This window comes from Melanerpes formicivorus, unplaced genomic scaffold (genome assembly GCF_026170545.1).
Source record: "Melanerpes formicivorus ecotype bairdi unplaced genomic scaffold, bMelFor1.0.p_v2 SCAF_3, whole genome shotgun sequence".
In the NCBI taxonomy this organism is placed as follows: Eukaryota; Metazoa; Chordata; class Aves; order Piciformes; family Picidae; genus Melanerpes; species Melanerpes formicivorus.
In genome coordinates this window covers 6594312-6608384 of record NW_027142355.1, presented here as the reverse complement: position 1 = coordinate 6608384, position 14073 = coordinate 6594312, and the positions used below count along the sequence as shown (strand labels likewise).

The following is a 14073-nucleotide window of genomic DNA, read 5'->3' as shown; positions in this document are numbered from 1 at the left end:
CTCATTGTCCAAATATGCAGGTGAGCTCTGTCTAGCACGTAGAGTCATGAAGATGGGAGCAGGAGGGCACACTGCTCAGTAGCAGGCTCTGCTTCCAGCCTCATCCCACCACCCCTGCTCTACAGCACACCCAGTGCTCACATAAACCAAAGTCAGAGCAGGCACACAGGTCTCCTTCCACCCATAGAGGGTGTGACTTGATTGGTTCATCAAGGAGATGTTATCACAGTATCATAGTATCAGTCAGGGTTGGAAGGGACCACAGAAATCATCTAGTACCAACCCCGCTGCCATGGGCAGGGACACCCCACACTAGATCAGGCTGGCCAGAGCCTCATCCAGTCTGGTCTTAAACACCTCCAGGGATGGGGCCTCAACCACCTCTGTTTCTCTCCTTACCTTTTATTCTTATTACACAATTTATTCACCTCTTTCTAAACCCTGGAAGATTTCTAAAGGGATGACTGGGCTTTATTTCTTAAAGTTTGTCAGGACTTGAGATACTGCATTATGGTCTGCATGTGCTGGTACAGTAACTAGGGCAAAGGAAGTCATAACAGCAGTTGTACGGTTAATTTCCATCTGTTTCTATATTCACTAGACTTACATAGCATGCATCAATGGTAGTTATGCCTCATAATGATTTACTGTAGCAAAGCTATTGCCTCCTCTCGCTAGACAAAATGTACTGCAAACAGGTAATCTTTGTGAGTGATTTTCAATGCTCCATCATTGAGTCACTGGGAACACAATGGATGTTTTCATTGGTTTCAGTGAAAACGCCTATAGTTATTGAAGGCAAATCAGTATTAAGACAACAGTGCACATTTTACTGTGCTTTTCTATAAAGGAGACACTTTTAAGATATAATTCTTTCTCCTGCAGTTTCCTCTTAATGAATACATTTCCAACTATGATTTTTAATGAATTCTATCAGCTAGATACCCTTGTAGATACTTCTATTTTTACAGATATTTTTTCCTCAAATTGTATGGTAATGTGTGGTAGCTATGATATGTTTATGAGTGTGTGTTCATCTATACAGCTAGCTTTGCTCATCAGAAAACGTATAGCTTTTATTCATATATTCATTTTTTATGACAGAAATGTAAACCGTGAAAGAACTAAGTGTGCCATGCAGTTCAACCGTGGGAAAAATTAACGTGACTAAGATAAGAACAGGTTTTGCATCTAAATAACTGATTCACAAGGTTTCCTTTTGCCCTCTGCTGTTTGTTTTTGGTTTGCTTTGGTTTTTTTTCTCATGTTTTATTTTTCTTTCGTTGGGTTTCGACTGCAGATCTCTCTTGTGTAGGCTGTGGCTCCTCAACTGGTGGCCAGCCCTGATTTTGTCTCTGACCCCAATCCTCAGGATTTGTGATCCCTCTCCTGGTGTCTCTGGTTCTTCAAAGTTTACACTGACTCTGCAGGGTCCTTGTTGTCAAGCTTCAGACTTGTTCCTTTCCTGATGAAGTGCTGGCTTTCCCTTTGGGCACCAAGTGCTGACTCTGTCTAGATAAAGACTCTGTATCACACTCCCTAAGGGACTTTTTGTCAGCAAGCTTCACCAGCTGCAGAGACCCCTCTAGCTTCCATGCTGATTCCTCCCTGCAGTAGTCAATTACATTAATGCACTCCTTTAGGCAGATTGACCTTTCAGATTTCTTCTGAAGCAGATGTAGCTTCCGCATATAGGAACTTCATGGTTACTGATCACTATTACTCTTCCAATCTTACAAAACGAATGTGTATATGGCAATGCTGAGAGATACATTATAGAAGTTAAATTTAGAAAGAATGGCAAACTTCAAAACATTTTTTTGTGTGATTCTGGAGTTTGCATCTTCAACAGATGCAAGGAAACTTTGAAAACAGATAACATAAACATAAAACTATACTCTCAAAAAAACCCAACCTGGTTGTCTTTTAGCCTATTATCACTTTACACAACTTTGACAAGGTAAATTTACACCCCTTTTAAAGTCCTATAAGGTTGTCTGACTTTCAGTGATCTTAATGTACTAGAAATAACCTGGTGCTAAATTTTTTTAGAATCACTTTGAAGGAAAAAATATATGTCATAGAACTTCTCATCATTGACTACATTTTATGTGTTTTCTCTTGTTTGCTTTCCTCATTTTCTTTATCAGCAGAAGAAGATAACTTATTTTTCTGGAAACCTTGACAGTTAAAATCCTTTCTTTAAAAAATAATCTGTTTTTTATAATGAATAAACATCCAGGAAAAGGTAGCTGTTTCTGCAGCAGTTATGTTTTATTCATATTGCAACAGTATTTTGCATACCAGGTCACATGTAAAAGTTTCCTACAAATGTGTGGATTTAGCAAATTTGAGCTCTCAATGGTGTAATCTCTGTGGGAAGAAAGTTGTTAAAGACAAGCATACTTTTTGTGGACCTTATGATTTGAAATCAACTTCTTCTTATGATTAATAATGAATTCTGTCTTATAAAATGTGCTTTGTATTGCATGTGTTGTAATAAGGGCTAGGTCAAGGTGGTGACTGATGGCTTTTATCAGTAGCAGTAAATAGAAATAGTCCCACTCCTAAAGTTTTAAGAACAAGTTTCTCATTTTCATTTCCTTCAGCTTGTTCTGGTCCATTTTTGAGAGACTTTCCCCCACCTCTTTGTAAATGTTCAGTTTTGAAAGCTAAATGCCAGTTGGGAAAAAAATTAAATGTTTAAGAATTGTGTAATAAATATTTGGACTTTAAATAAACAAACAAACAAAAATCCTTTCTAATAAAGTTTAAAGCATTCTCAGATTTTATTTCAAGCTTATACATTGTTCTGATCTAGCAAAATCTCTGTTTAAAGATGCTAATTTGAAAATGCATATCCAAATCCAAATAATTTCAAGCTAGTAATTTGTGTGCTTTCAGAATCATTATTGGTAATTTCAAAACCAGGTCTTAAATGATTTAACTGAGGCAGATAAAAAGCTTGAGTGGATATCCATTTATATGATATTATTCCTTAAAAAATGCTGGGGGGGGGGAAGGGGGAGGAGGAAGGCAGAACAAAACCTTGTTTCAAGTAGAAACAGTAAAATTTTTAAGACAACATTTGATGTGTTGTTTGGTCTTTCTTTTTTTTCCCACCCCAACATAAGAGTTATGCTGAAAAGCAGAAATTTTACACTAACAGATTTTTAACATTCTTTTAGAAATAATAGGATGCATGAGATTTCAGATTTATGGAATGTATGCAGTGAGGATGCAAGTTACTCAGAGGCCTCAATTTTTTTTTCTGTAATAGTCTTGATTTATGACTAAGAAAACCATAAATTAAAATTACACTGATGTGATGAGCTATCAGAGAGACAGCCATAATCATTAGCCTTAAGCACAGTGTCTGGTAAAGTAGTAAAAACTGGGAACCCCCACATCGACAATGAGCTTTCCTTCAGGCAGCCATATCACAGGAAGATTTGAATCAGTATTTGATTTTTCTTGTTTTCTAGGTCTTTTGTAAATTATGTATCTAGTGCTGAAGGAAACTATCAACACTGACACAAGCAAATTCTTTTTGAAAGTAACAGATTCAAAATGCATTATTTCATTTTCTTGTGACATGGTAAAATGAAATAATTCAAGAAGCTTCTGATGTTTTCTTTAACTGCAGGAAGGAAGTTTCAAGCTTTGCTGTAGGCCACTATATGTCATTAAAGAAGCCAAAGAATCTCTTTTTTCCTGTGGTAGCTATTATATAATTGATAGGTGCTTTCAAGTTGCTGAACCTAAGCCCTGTATTTAACAAGGGAACACACTATAGTGAAATAGACAATAGCAGCACTTAGTGCTGTATATGACTATATCTATAAACAATATGACAATCACACTGTTTGCAGAGTGTTCTTCTCCCCATATGTAATAGGGCAGTAGAGTTCAGCTTAACACTCCTTTCATGTTATCTGCCTGAAAGTTGTTGATGCTGGGTCAAAACTCAATGAGACAAGCAAAAATGTTTGAGGTTCTTCTATTCTCAAAATTATACTGCTGTCTTCCTTTAGTCTACACAAGGCTGTAAACCAGAAAATTATGATGTTTGCTGGAAGACTATTTAGATTTCACAAAGCTGATCTTAGCACTGGTCAAGAACTATGACTCAGGATATATTCTTCTTTACCATAAGGATCTGTGCTGAATAGGTGACTTGTAGTCACTATGACCAGTGCTAGACCGAAGACACAAGTCAACAATAGGTTACAGTGGATGCAAATTTTAGATGTGCCAAGAAAATGCATTATAGGTAGAATAAAACTGGGATTTTATGATTTTTAAAGGTTACAGATTCTATTTTTCATAAATTACATTTTGATGGGGACATTACTATATGATTTTATTTTTTTCTGTTTGCTTTGCTGCAATTTCTCTTCATCTTCCAGGAGAATTAATTTAATTTCTTTAGAATGTTAGTCTAATATTTATTGGGGCACTTCATCCTGCTATATTCTCAAATGCTTTTTTGAAATTTACTTTTAATAAAATTCCTTTCTGCATTTCCAAAATGCTATCATTACTTTTAGTGGCAACATTATCATAGTATAATTTAAGGCAGGGAGTGAAGAATGTGCAGCTAATCTCAATGTAACTTTGTCTTGCAGTAAATGGATTTAATGTTGAGTAGGACAATAGGATGTTCTGGGGATGACTAGATGAAATAGGGAGGATTGCAGTAATGTTTCCATTAACTTCATGAATTGAAGTGAATCCCCCCTTTATGGAGACCATAGGCATAAAGGTAAGCAATGGCTCTGGAATGTTTGAGATTTTCATCACCAGAGAACATTGCAGCAAGGAACTCCAAGGTTTGTGATGCAACCCATCTGTTCACTTCCCCAATGCTATGGCCTTGTTACCAGAATTGCAACTTCACTTTGAAAAGCAGCGTAGCTGGAGAGAGTTCAGCTGCAAGCAATGATAATGATATTTTAGATAGCTATCTAAAGTATGCCTGTAGGGAAAAGTTGAGCAAACTAGGATTGTTTAGTCTAGCAATGACTGAACTGAGGGGAGTTATATTCATTTATTTTATAACAGAAAAGCTGTTCCAGGAAAAGAACAAACTGCTGGTCATAGTTAATTTGGCTGTTAGGAGAAGCCATGGATTTGAATTACAGTAAGAAAGATTTAATGCAGACATGCTCCAAGATCCTAATGATAATAATAATTAAGCATTGGACTGCATTGCCTGGGAGGCCAGACAACCTCCAGAATTATGGGTGGGTTGGAGAAGGTGAACTGAACAGCCTAATTTTGCATGTTTGATTCAGAACTGGGGCCAGGGGAGCACACCTGAGATCTCTTTCAAACATAGTTTCTTAAGTTTTCTTGCTTTGTGAATGTCTTTGTTTCTATTTCCTGCACACCTTGAGCAAACTCTGGGAGGTACACAAGCACCTGAAATCCTAAACTCTGTTTCCCCAGTGAGTATGTCTTCAACTAGAACTATGACAGAATTACTAGTTTATATAGTTCATTACATATTTAGGATCTTCTTTTACTTCAGTTTGTGCATCACATTAGTAGGTAAGGACACCTTGAATCCTTGAAGAAATTTCCATTCACATGTAGGACTCCCTATTGGATTTTTTTTTTTTTGCCTGAGAACTGCTTAATACTTAGCAAACTGATTTATGTTCATTTATGTTGATGTTGCTGTTGTGACAGTGGTGATTTCTTGGGCTGAGAACTTCGTTCCTTGCCACTTCTCAGAGCAGCATTTTCTCTGCAGCAGCTGTACCCATAACAATATTTAAAATGAGTAATTAATTAGCCAAAGAGTAGGAAAAGCATGGTCATCATCATTTCTTGTTTACTTTATTCTTGAAAAATATAAAAAATTGATTTCTTAAATAGTTACTATGTAAAACTACAATAGCAGTCTAAAGAGTTTAGCTGTCCTGAGATTACATCAAAACTTTTATCTGACCTAGTTATGATCTTAGTTTTTTCATTTGTGCTCAAAATATTTAGTACTTGAAATCTGCTCTAGCACTATAGAAGACAGCCACAGGGATCTCAAAAGACTATCTAGCACTTGAATAAATTTACAACTTGAAGGATGATGACTTTACAGCTTCTGCAGGCATTCTCTTCCATTTTTTAACTCCTGATATCAGTCTGAACTGCCTCATAAATACCTGACTTAACTCCTCAGTGCTATAGTTTAAGCCAGTTACTTCTCACTTTATTCAGCATACATCAATCACATCCTCATGCTTTTCACATATTTGAAGCCTGTTGTTTTACCCCCTAGGCTATGTTATTTCTTTAGGCAATACCTGAACTTGCTCACTTTAGTCATATAGGTCATGTTTTCTAGACAAACTTCTGATCTTTGCCATTTTCCTCTGGACTCCCCATTTGATTCTCCTTCAAACTGAAACACAATGGTCCAGCCTTCACAAAGTGCTCTGGCTGAAGTATCACTAGGGCAGAGTTACAGAGCAACCATCATTTTCTATACTCATGTGTGCAGAGTAGAGGGGAATAATTATTTTATCTCTCTGTGTTTCATAAATTGGCATTTACCACTTCTGAGGCACTCTGACATTGGTTCAACATATTAAAATACACTAGAGCCCTGTGATATCTTTTATTTATTTATTTTTTTTTTCTGAAGAGCTGCTGTCTCTGTCCTTTCTAACCCATAATGTGCTACCTGTTGTCCCTGTTAATCTGCACGCTCCTTTTTCCCAGACTCTTTGCAGTATCATTTGGAGTAAGTGTCCTGACCTTCAACACAGTTTTACCCTTTTCCATGGTTATTGCCCAAATTTAATCACCATATACTCTATTTTATCATCCAAGCTGCACTGAGTGGTTATTACAAGTACTGAATAATAGCAGACTAAGAATAGACCTTTCCAGGACCCACCCCATACCATCTCTTTTGTTCAGACAGTGACTCTATGATAAATTTTATAATCCTACAGTTTTCTGATATAAGCTACATCTAGCCCTTAGGGGTTAGATCTGTTTCAATAGGTTCCTTATGTTTAAGAGTGTAATTTGAGATGGTGTCAAAAATGTTTCTAATGTTAAGATAAATGATACCTAGCTGCTTGCCTCTCATCCAGGATGCCTGTTACTCTCTCACTGAAAGAAATGTGACAGCTCATTGTTGACAGATCCCTTTTGGCTGTTATTTGTCTTGTTCGTTTTTTTCTGTATTTTTGAAATGTGTTTGTTTATTCCTTTCAGGATGTTTCTGGGAATTCAAGATAAAATGAATAACTGATAGTTCCCTGGCTTCATTTTCTCTTTTATAAGCACTAGGCCTCCCATTTGCAAGTTCTCCATGCTTCCCCATAAAGTCTTAGCTTTCTTCTCCTCAGTAAGTTCTCTAAGTGTTGTAGGGTAAATCTCAATATGCTCAGTTCCTGTGAAAACCTCCGACTTTTTGACCTACTCTCATTTAGAATGTGTTCCTCTTTTTTTCTCTTGGTCACTTTCTCCCCCCAACTAAATGTGCTGTGTGGTATTTACTTTAGCTTAAACTTCTTCCACATGCTTGTTTTGTGCCTGACAGATAACTAGGTTTCTCCAAAGACTGTTCAATTTAATTATTGACTCTTCATTCTAAGCAGCAGCACAGACTTTGCAAACAGACCTCTTCCCTTTCTGCTGAATATCTCAGTATAAAACACAGTCTGTTTTCTGCCAGCTCTGAAGTACCTCAGGCTTTCAGACGTTTTATATGTGATTTTGTTACCTGTCTGGAACTGTGTTTAAAGAGGCAGTGTGATTTTGTTTCGTTTATGTAGGGCTGAAAATTCCAAATTATGATTGTAGAAAGATCTGACTGTTCACTAAGAGGAGCAGGCAAAAAGAAAGATATGGGCTATTATAGTGGAAAACCACCTAAAATAAATGTCAAAACTTATATCTCAGTGTTTAGATATATTGCCTCTTTTCTTGAGTCATGGAAATAAACATGATCCCTACATTTCAGCAAAGATTTTCTATGCCTTTGTCAGTCGATTAAGGTACAAGGTTGCTGAGGTGAGAGTAACTTTGCACAACACTGTATAGTGTGCTGAGAAGCACAGGATCACAGGACATTCCTGCTGTTTTCTGATACACTTTGAGAAGTCAGTGATGAAATTATTGCCTTTGTGCTCTCTGTCTTGCTGCCAGTTATGCTTGGATGGAAAGCTCAGTAAAGTGTTGCAAAATCACCATGCTACTTTCTTTTAGCTCTCCTGTTAAAAATCTTTTTGCTACAATTTCCTCAAAAAGCATCTCTTTGGAGGTATCCTATGGCTGCTGACCATCATGCTGATTTGTGCTGCCTTGTTTTTAGGATTGCCTTCTCTGGATTTTATTGGTACTCTGCTATCCTTTATCTTATGACTTGGCTGTGAATTCTTTAGGATTAGCATAATATTTTTTTTTTTTTCTTGCAGATTTGCATAGCCCTTAGTGTAATTGAGGTATTGGTCTCTGAGCAGTGTGGAAATACAAAGAATGTATTATTTGTGTGTTGCTGTTATTTTGTAGGAAAGGTTATGGAGGTTGGAATTTTATGACTGACTCTTTTCTAATTCTAAAATAATGAAACACTAAATATTTATATAAAAGAGTTACAGGACATCTTCTTAAGTAATATTAAATGTGTGAATGAGTCATGACCTTGTTAGCATAACACTACTGGAGTTAGTGCAATGATCTATATCTGCTGAAGGTCTAGCCCAGTACATGTTTTTGCAAGCCATCATGAAGGTGTTTGTGGACAGCAGCTTTTAGTTTTGATAAAGAAACTCACCTTTAAAGCAATAGAATTATTTAGAGCATGTAATAACAACTATTTTTCATTAAACAATATAATTTGTTAAAATAATTATTCTTCACATTTAAAAAAAATCTATATAAAATTCAGTTGAAGTCAAACAGCTTGTGTTCCTTCTCATCACTCTGAACTGTGAAATGGGGGAGAATCTGAGCAGGGGGGATGAAAAACATCTGAGACAGATTGGAGGGAAATATAATGGCCATGGAGCAGCAGATTTGGGACCAGTCATCGTGAAATTTAACTTAGCTGCAAATAAATGGAACAGATTTGGGAAGAAGCTCATTTGTTAAGTGTGTTAAAAGCTTCATCAAGAAGTGCAGCTAGTCCATTGAACTAGTCATTGCATTGACCTTGTACAGAACTGAGATTTCCCAGGCACAAGGCAAGTGACGTTAAAAACCTCATACCAGAAGTAAGGTCCTTTTCTAAAAACACTAAATTTTGTGAAGTATGCTGGTTATCTACTTCTGCATGATCATCTCTAGGGAAGAAAAAAGTCTTATGATGGAAATGACCTTTATATTAGAGCTGCTCAAAACCCATTGTTGAGAAAAACGTGTGATAGCAGCATTTTCTTACAGAAAAATCTAAGTCTGCTGTTTTGTTTGGTTTTATTTGTTTGTTTTGTGGGCTTGTTTGTTTGTTTTAAATTTGAGGGATTTTGAACATGCTTAATCATAAACAAAGTTCTAGCACAGTCTACATTTGGTAGCATATGATGACTTTCATCCATGGGAGTTCTTTATCAGTTATATATATAAATGTTCATTTAAATCTCTTCAAGTGTGTGTCAGGTACATGTAAGGGCAGTGAGGACCTCAAAGTAAAGATATGTGTTAGTGAAAATGGTCATCATAAAGAATACCTTTGAAAACCTGACTTGCAGTCTGATCCATTGACAGTAAGTATATCTTTTCAAAATACAAACAGGAGACTATGCAAAGTATTTTTTAAAAAAATCTGAAGTCTGCTGATGTCACCTTGAATAGGATATTTATGCATCATAAAACCATTAAGGTAATGTGGTAGAGTTATTTATTTCAATTTGTGTGTTTTGCTTTTTTTGTCTCATTTGTAAATAGAGACTCCAGAAACTCATGCTTAAAAAATGTGGCTCATGCTTCCAAAACAGAAAAAAAAAAATCTTGCTTATTTTGAAATGTCTTCTAAATAGCTGTAAAATTCATTGTGATAGTTGCACATTGCATTAACAGTATCCATTTACTTGATGACCTCCTAACCACTGCACTTTGTGCTAGTCTGCTCCCCAAGGTATCTGAGAATAAAATGCTGTTGTGCAGGTATCCCATGCACAGTCATAAGTTTGTTCTTTGGCAAACTGAATGGAATATATTCTCATCGAATCATATCATTGTTCCGGTTGGAGAGATTATTGAGTCTAGCTGCTGACCTGACACCAGCATGGCCATTAAACCGTGTCCCGAAGCACCATGTCTGCATAGTTTTTGAACACCTCCAGGGATGGCAACTCCACCATGTCCATGGACAACCTGTTCCATTGCCTGGCCACCCCTTTGGTAAATAATTTTTTTGTAATAACCAATCTAAACCTCCCCTGGTTAAATTTCAGGCAATTTCTTCTTGTTCTATTACTTTATACTAGTGAGAAGAGACCAACACCCACCTCACTGCAACCTCCATTCATGTAGTTGTAGAGAGCAATGAGGTCTCCCCTCAGCCTCCTCTTCTCTAGACTAAACAATCCCACTTCCCTCAGCTGCTCCTCATAAAACCTCTTCTCTAGATCCTTCATCAGCTTCATTGCTCTTCTCTGGACACTCTCCAACAACTCAATGTCCTTCTTGTAGAGAGGAGCCCAAACACAGTATCTGAGGTGCGACCTCACCGGTGCTGAGTACAGGGACACAATCACTTCCCTTCTCATGCTGGCCACACTGTTCCTGATACAGGCCAGGATGCTGTTTGCCTTCTTGTCCACCTGAGCACACTTTTGGCTTATGTTCAGCTGGCTGTCAACCAGCACCCAGAGGTCCTTTCATGCCAGGCACCTTTCCAACCACAAATCTGTGGCCTTCATGGGGCTGTTGTGCTCCAAGTGCAGGACCTGGTACTTGACATTGTTAAACCTCATACAACTGGCCTCAGTCCATTGATCCAGCCTGTCCACATCCCTCCACAGAGCCCTCCTATCTTTGAGCAGAAAAATTCTCTCATCCAATTTAGCATCATCTGCAGACTTCCTGAGAGTGCACTCAATCCCCTCATCCAGGTAATTGATAAAGATATTAAAGAGAACTGACCCCAGTTCTGACCCTAGGGAACATCACTTGTGACTGTCAACCAACTTGATTTAAATCCATTGACCACCATTCTCTGGACCTGACAGTGCAGACAGTTTTTAACCCAGTGAACCATCTGCCTGTTCAAGCCATGAGCAGCCAGTTTCTCCAGGAGGATATGGTGAAAGACAGTGTCAAATGTTTGACTAAGGTCTAGGTAAACTTTTAAATTAGAGAAGAGTAGATTTAGATTTTATGTTAGGAACAAGTTCTTTACTGTGAGGGTGGTGGAACACTGAAATGGGTTGCTCAGGGTGGTAGCTGATATGTCATCCCTGGAAATATTCAAGGTGAGGATTGACAAGGCTCTGAGCAACCTGATCTAGCAGAAGATGTCCCTGCTTACTGCAGGGGATTTGAAATAGATGACCTTTGGCGGTCCCTTGGGTTTTTGTTCACTGGATCACAGGATATTAGGAGTTCGAAGGGACCTAATCTAGTCCAACCCCCCTGCCAGAGCAGGACCAGAGAATCTATCACAGGTCACACAGGAATGCATCCAAATGGGTCCTGAAAGTCTCCAGAGAAGGAGACTACACAACCTCTCTGGAGAGCCTGTTCCAGTGCTCTGTGACCCTCAAAGTGAAGAAGTTCCTCTCCTCCTCATGTTGAGGTGGAAACTCCTGTGCTGTAGTTTCTATCCATTGACCCTTGTCCTATCCCAGGGTGTAAGTGCGCAGAGCCTGTCCCCTCCCTCTTGGCACCCAGCCCTCAGATATTTACAAACATTTATTAAATCCCCTCTCTGTCTTTTCTTTTCTTGTTTGTTTGTTTTTGTTTGGTTAGTTGTTGGTTTTTTGTTTTGTGGTTGTTTTGTTTTTTTTAATTTAAAACTATATTTTTTGTCCTTATTTCCCTTCTACACATGCCTGCTTAAATATTTGTAAGTTTAGTCTCTAAGTATAACTAGATTTTCTCTAAACACATAAAATCTGTCTGGCAGACTCAATGCTATGATCATTACATGTAGGCTCATAATGAATTCACTTTAGCTGAACCAGTTTTAAGTTTTTGATGGTTCAAATTACTTGATTGGACAAGGTACATTAGAGACTTGAACTTTTGCTGTGAGAATAGACGCATTAGACAATTTTAAAAGCCAAATATGAGACTAAATTGCTGTAATTCATTCACTTGCTATGCACCTCTGATGAACCATTTTTTCAGAAGAGAAATACTTCCAGAAATTTGAGACAAAAATAAGAATGACTCCTAGTGACAGGTGGAAATAATATTATTTCAGTGCTTTGTAATTTTTATAACTAAGAATCTGAATATCTTTAAAAGCTGTATGAATTTATGTGAGAACCTCTATGCTTTTGAAAGTCATGTCTGACTACAAAATAAGATGTTTTCCTGGTCCCGTAACTCTAGCAGAATGCATTGCTTGCATTCCTCTGTTCAGCTCTTGTATAATTCCATTCATTATAAAGTGCTTAAACACTTATTTTCAATAAATATTCTGTTCTAAGATACCAAAAATGAAAATTCCTGTATGTGATAATATAACATAATCAGAAACATTAAATTATTATCTACCAATGTTCTTGATACAAACTCTCTGAAGGCTATCTGAGTGCCTTTATATTGTCACCAGTTGCTGAGTTGTGTAAATGATAAATTCATCCATGACCATTAAGAATGGAAAACAGGGTGAATTTGTACACATAAATGATTCAGAAATTACAGGTGACCTATTAACAGCATTTTTGATCAGTCTTCTCTCATTGCTGAGAGCTAAATTGAATGAGTTGCTTGATTATTGGAAGAACATAGGTGCCAGGAATGTGAATGTGCAACTTGTACTGTGTCATGTAAATCTCATCTTGTTTTACCCCAGTTCCCACATCATTAATTTTTAGCTTTATTATTAGATATTAGAGGAAATTGTATTTATAATGTTCTTGAAGAATAGAGATGTTTACTTGGGTTTGATATGAAATGGCATTTTGTCTGTATGCTAATGGTTTAGTGAACTGTGAATCTTAGTGCCACAAATTAAAGCAAATTGCAGCTCCATCAGGCAGATATTTCATACAGAGATGATTTTAATGTCATTTAAATAGCAATGAAGCCATTCTCTTTTTGTATCCTGATGCATTTAATAGAAAACGAGTATGTGTCTTACAGACATGCTGTCGTTCTCTTTCAGGTACTTTCAATCCAGTAAGTATTGGAATAGTAGAAAATGGAACCTCATCTTAGGGGAATGTGAGGTACTTTATGATAGCTCATCAATCTATCAGACTTTGCAAATTCAGAGGAGCTACTCAAATAAAATTAATGTTTAAGCTCTTTTTAATAATATATACAGAACTAGTCTATCCCTATCCATCTGACCTAGATGATGAATTTAGATATATTTAACACTGAATTTTTCCTCATCTTGCACCATGCTATAGTGAACAGCAGCTAAAAGATGCCACATGAAAATGAAGGTAACAAAATAAATCTTCCAGAAACTGTTTACCTAAGGCTATTTAATAATCTGAGACTTGCTCAGCCTTAGAAATGTCTGAGCAGTATAAAGAGTGCTACAGACCCAGATTAGTAAGGGCTGAAGAGGCGCAGAACTTTAAAATTCTTTTTCAGTGTCAAAGCCCCTGTTTTCTGTCTTGTCTGACTTTGACTTCTTTGTCAGAGTCTGTCCCCCCCTGAGAATTTTGTTTCAAAATGTGTGCCTAATGTTAAGCTCCTCTTAAGTTAGTTTTGTAACATTTGAGCTTCTAGATCTCTTTGGAGCAGTTCCTCCAAAGTACTTAGACTGTGAAAACTGCAGATGGAAGCATAGTGGGATTTTCAAAAGCACTTAAACAGATAAGGCACTTAGCTCCCATTTAAATTAATTAAATGGGTTGAACACGTTCCCCTTGGCACTTCTGAAAGTTCCACTGCTAACTGTTTATATCTGCATTAAAAAATATGATTTTC

At 37.1% G+C, this 14073-nt stretch overlaps 1 protein-coding gene across 9 annotated transcripts in view; it reads left to right on the top strand.

The window, feature by feature from the left end:
• Positions 1 to 14073, top strand: part of GRM8 (glutamate metabotropic receptor 8) — a 359393-nt gene that overhangs the window by 290389 nt on the left and 54931 nt on the right. The window contains exon 9 of one of the 9 annotated variants that reach the window (XM_068165672.1): positions 21 to 143. The exons of the other annotated variants lie outside the window; for them this stretch is intronic. Coding sequence (XP_068021773.1) covers positions 21 to 35 — 15 coding nt within the window. The 3' untranslated portion in view covers positions 36 to 143. Of the gene's footprint in view, positions 1 to 20; positions 144 to 14073 lie in introns of those variants that run through there. 9 annotated transcript variants of the gene reach the window in all.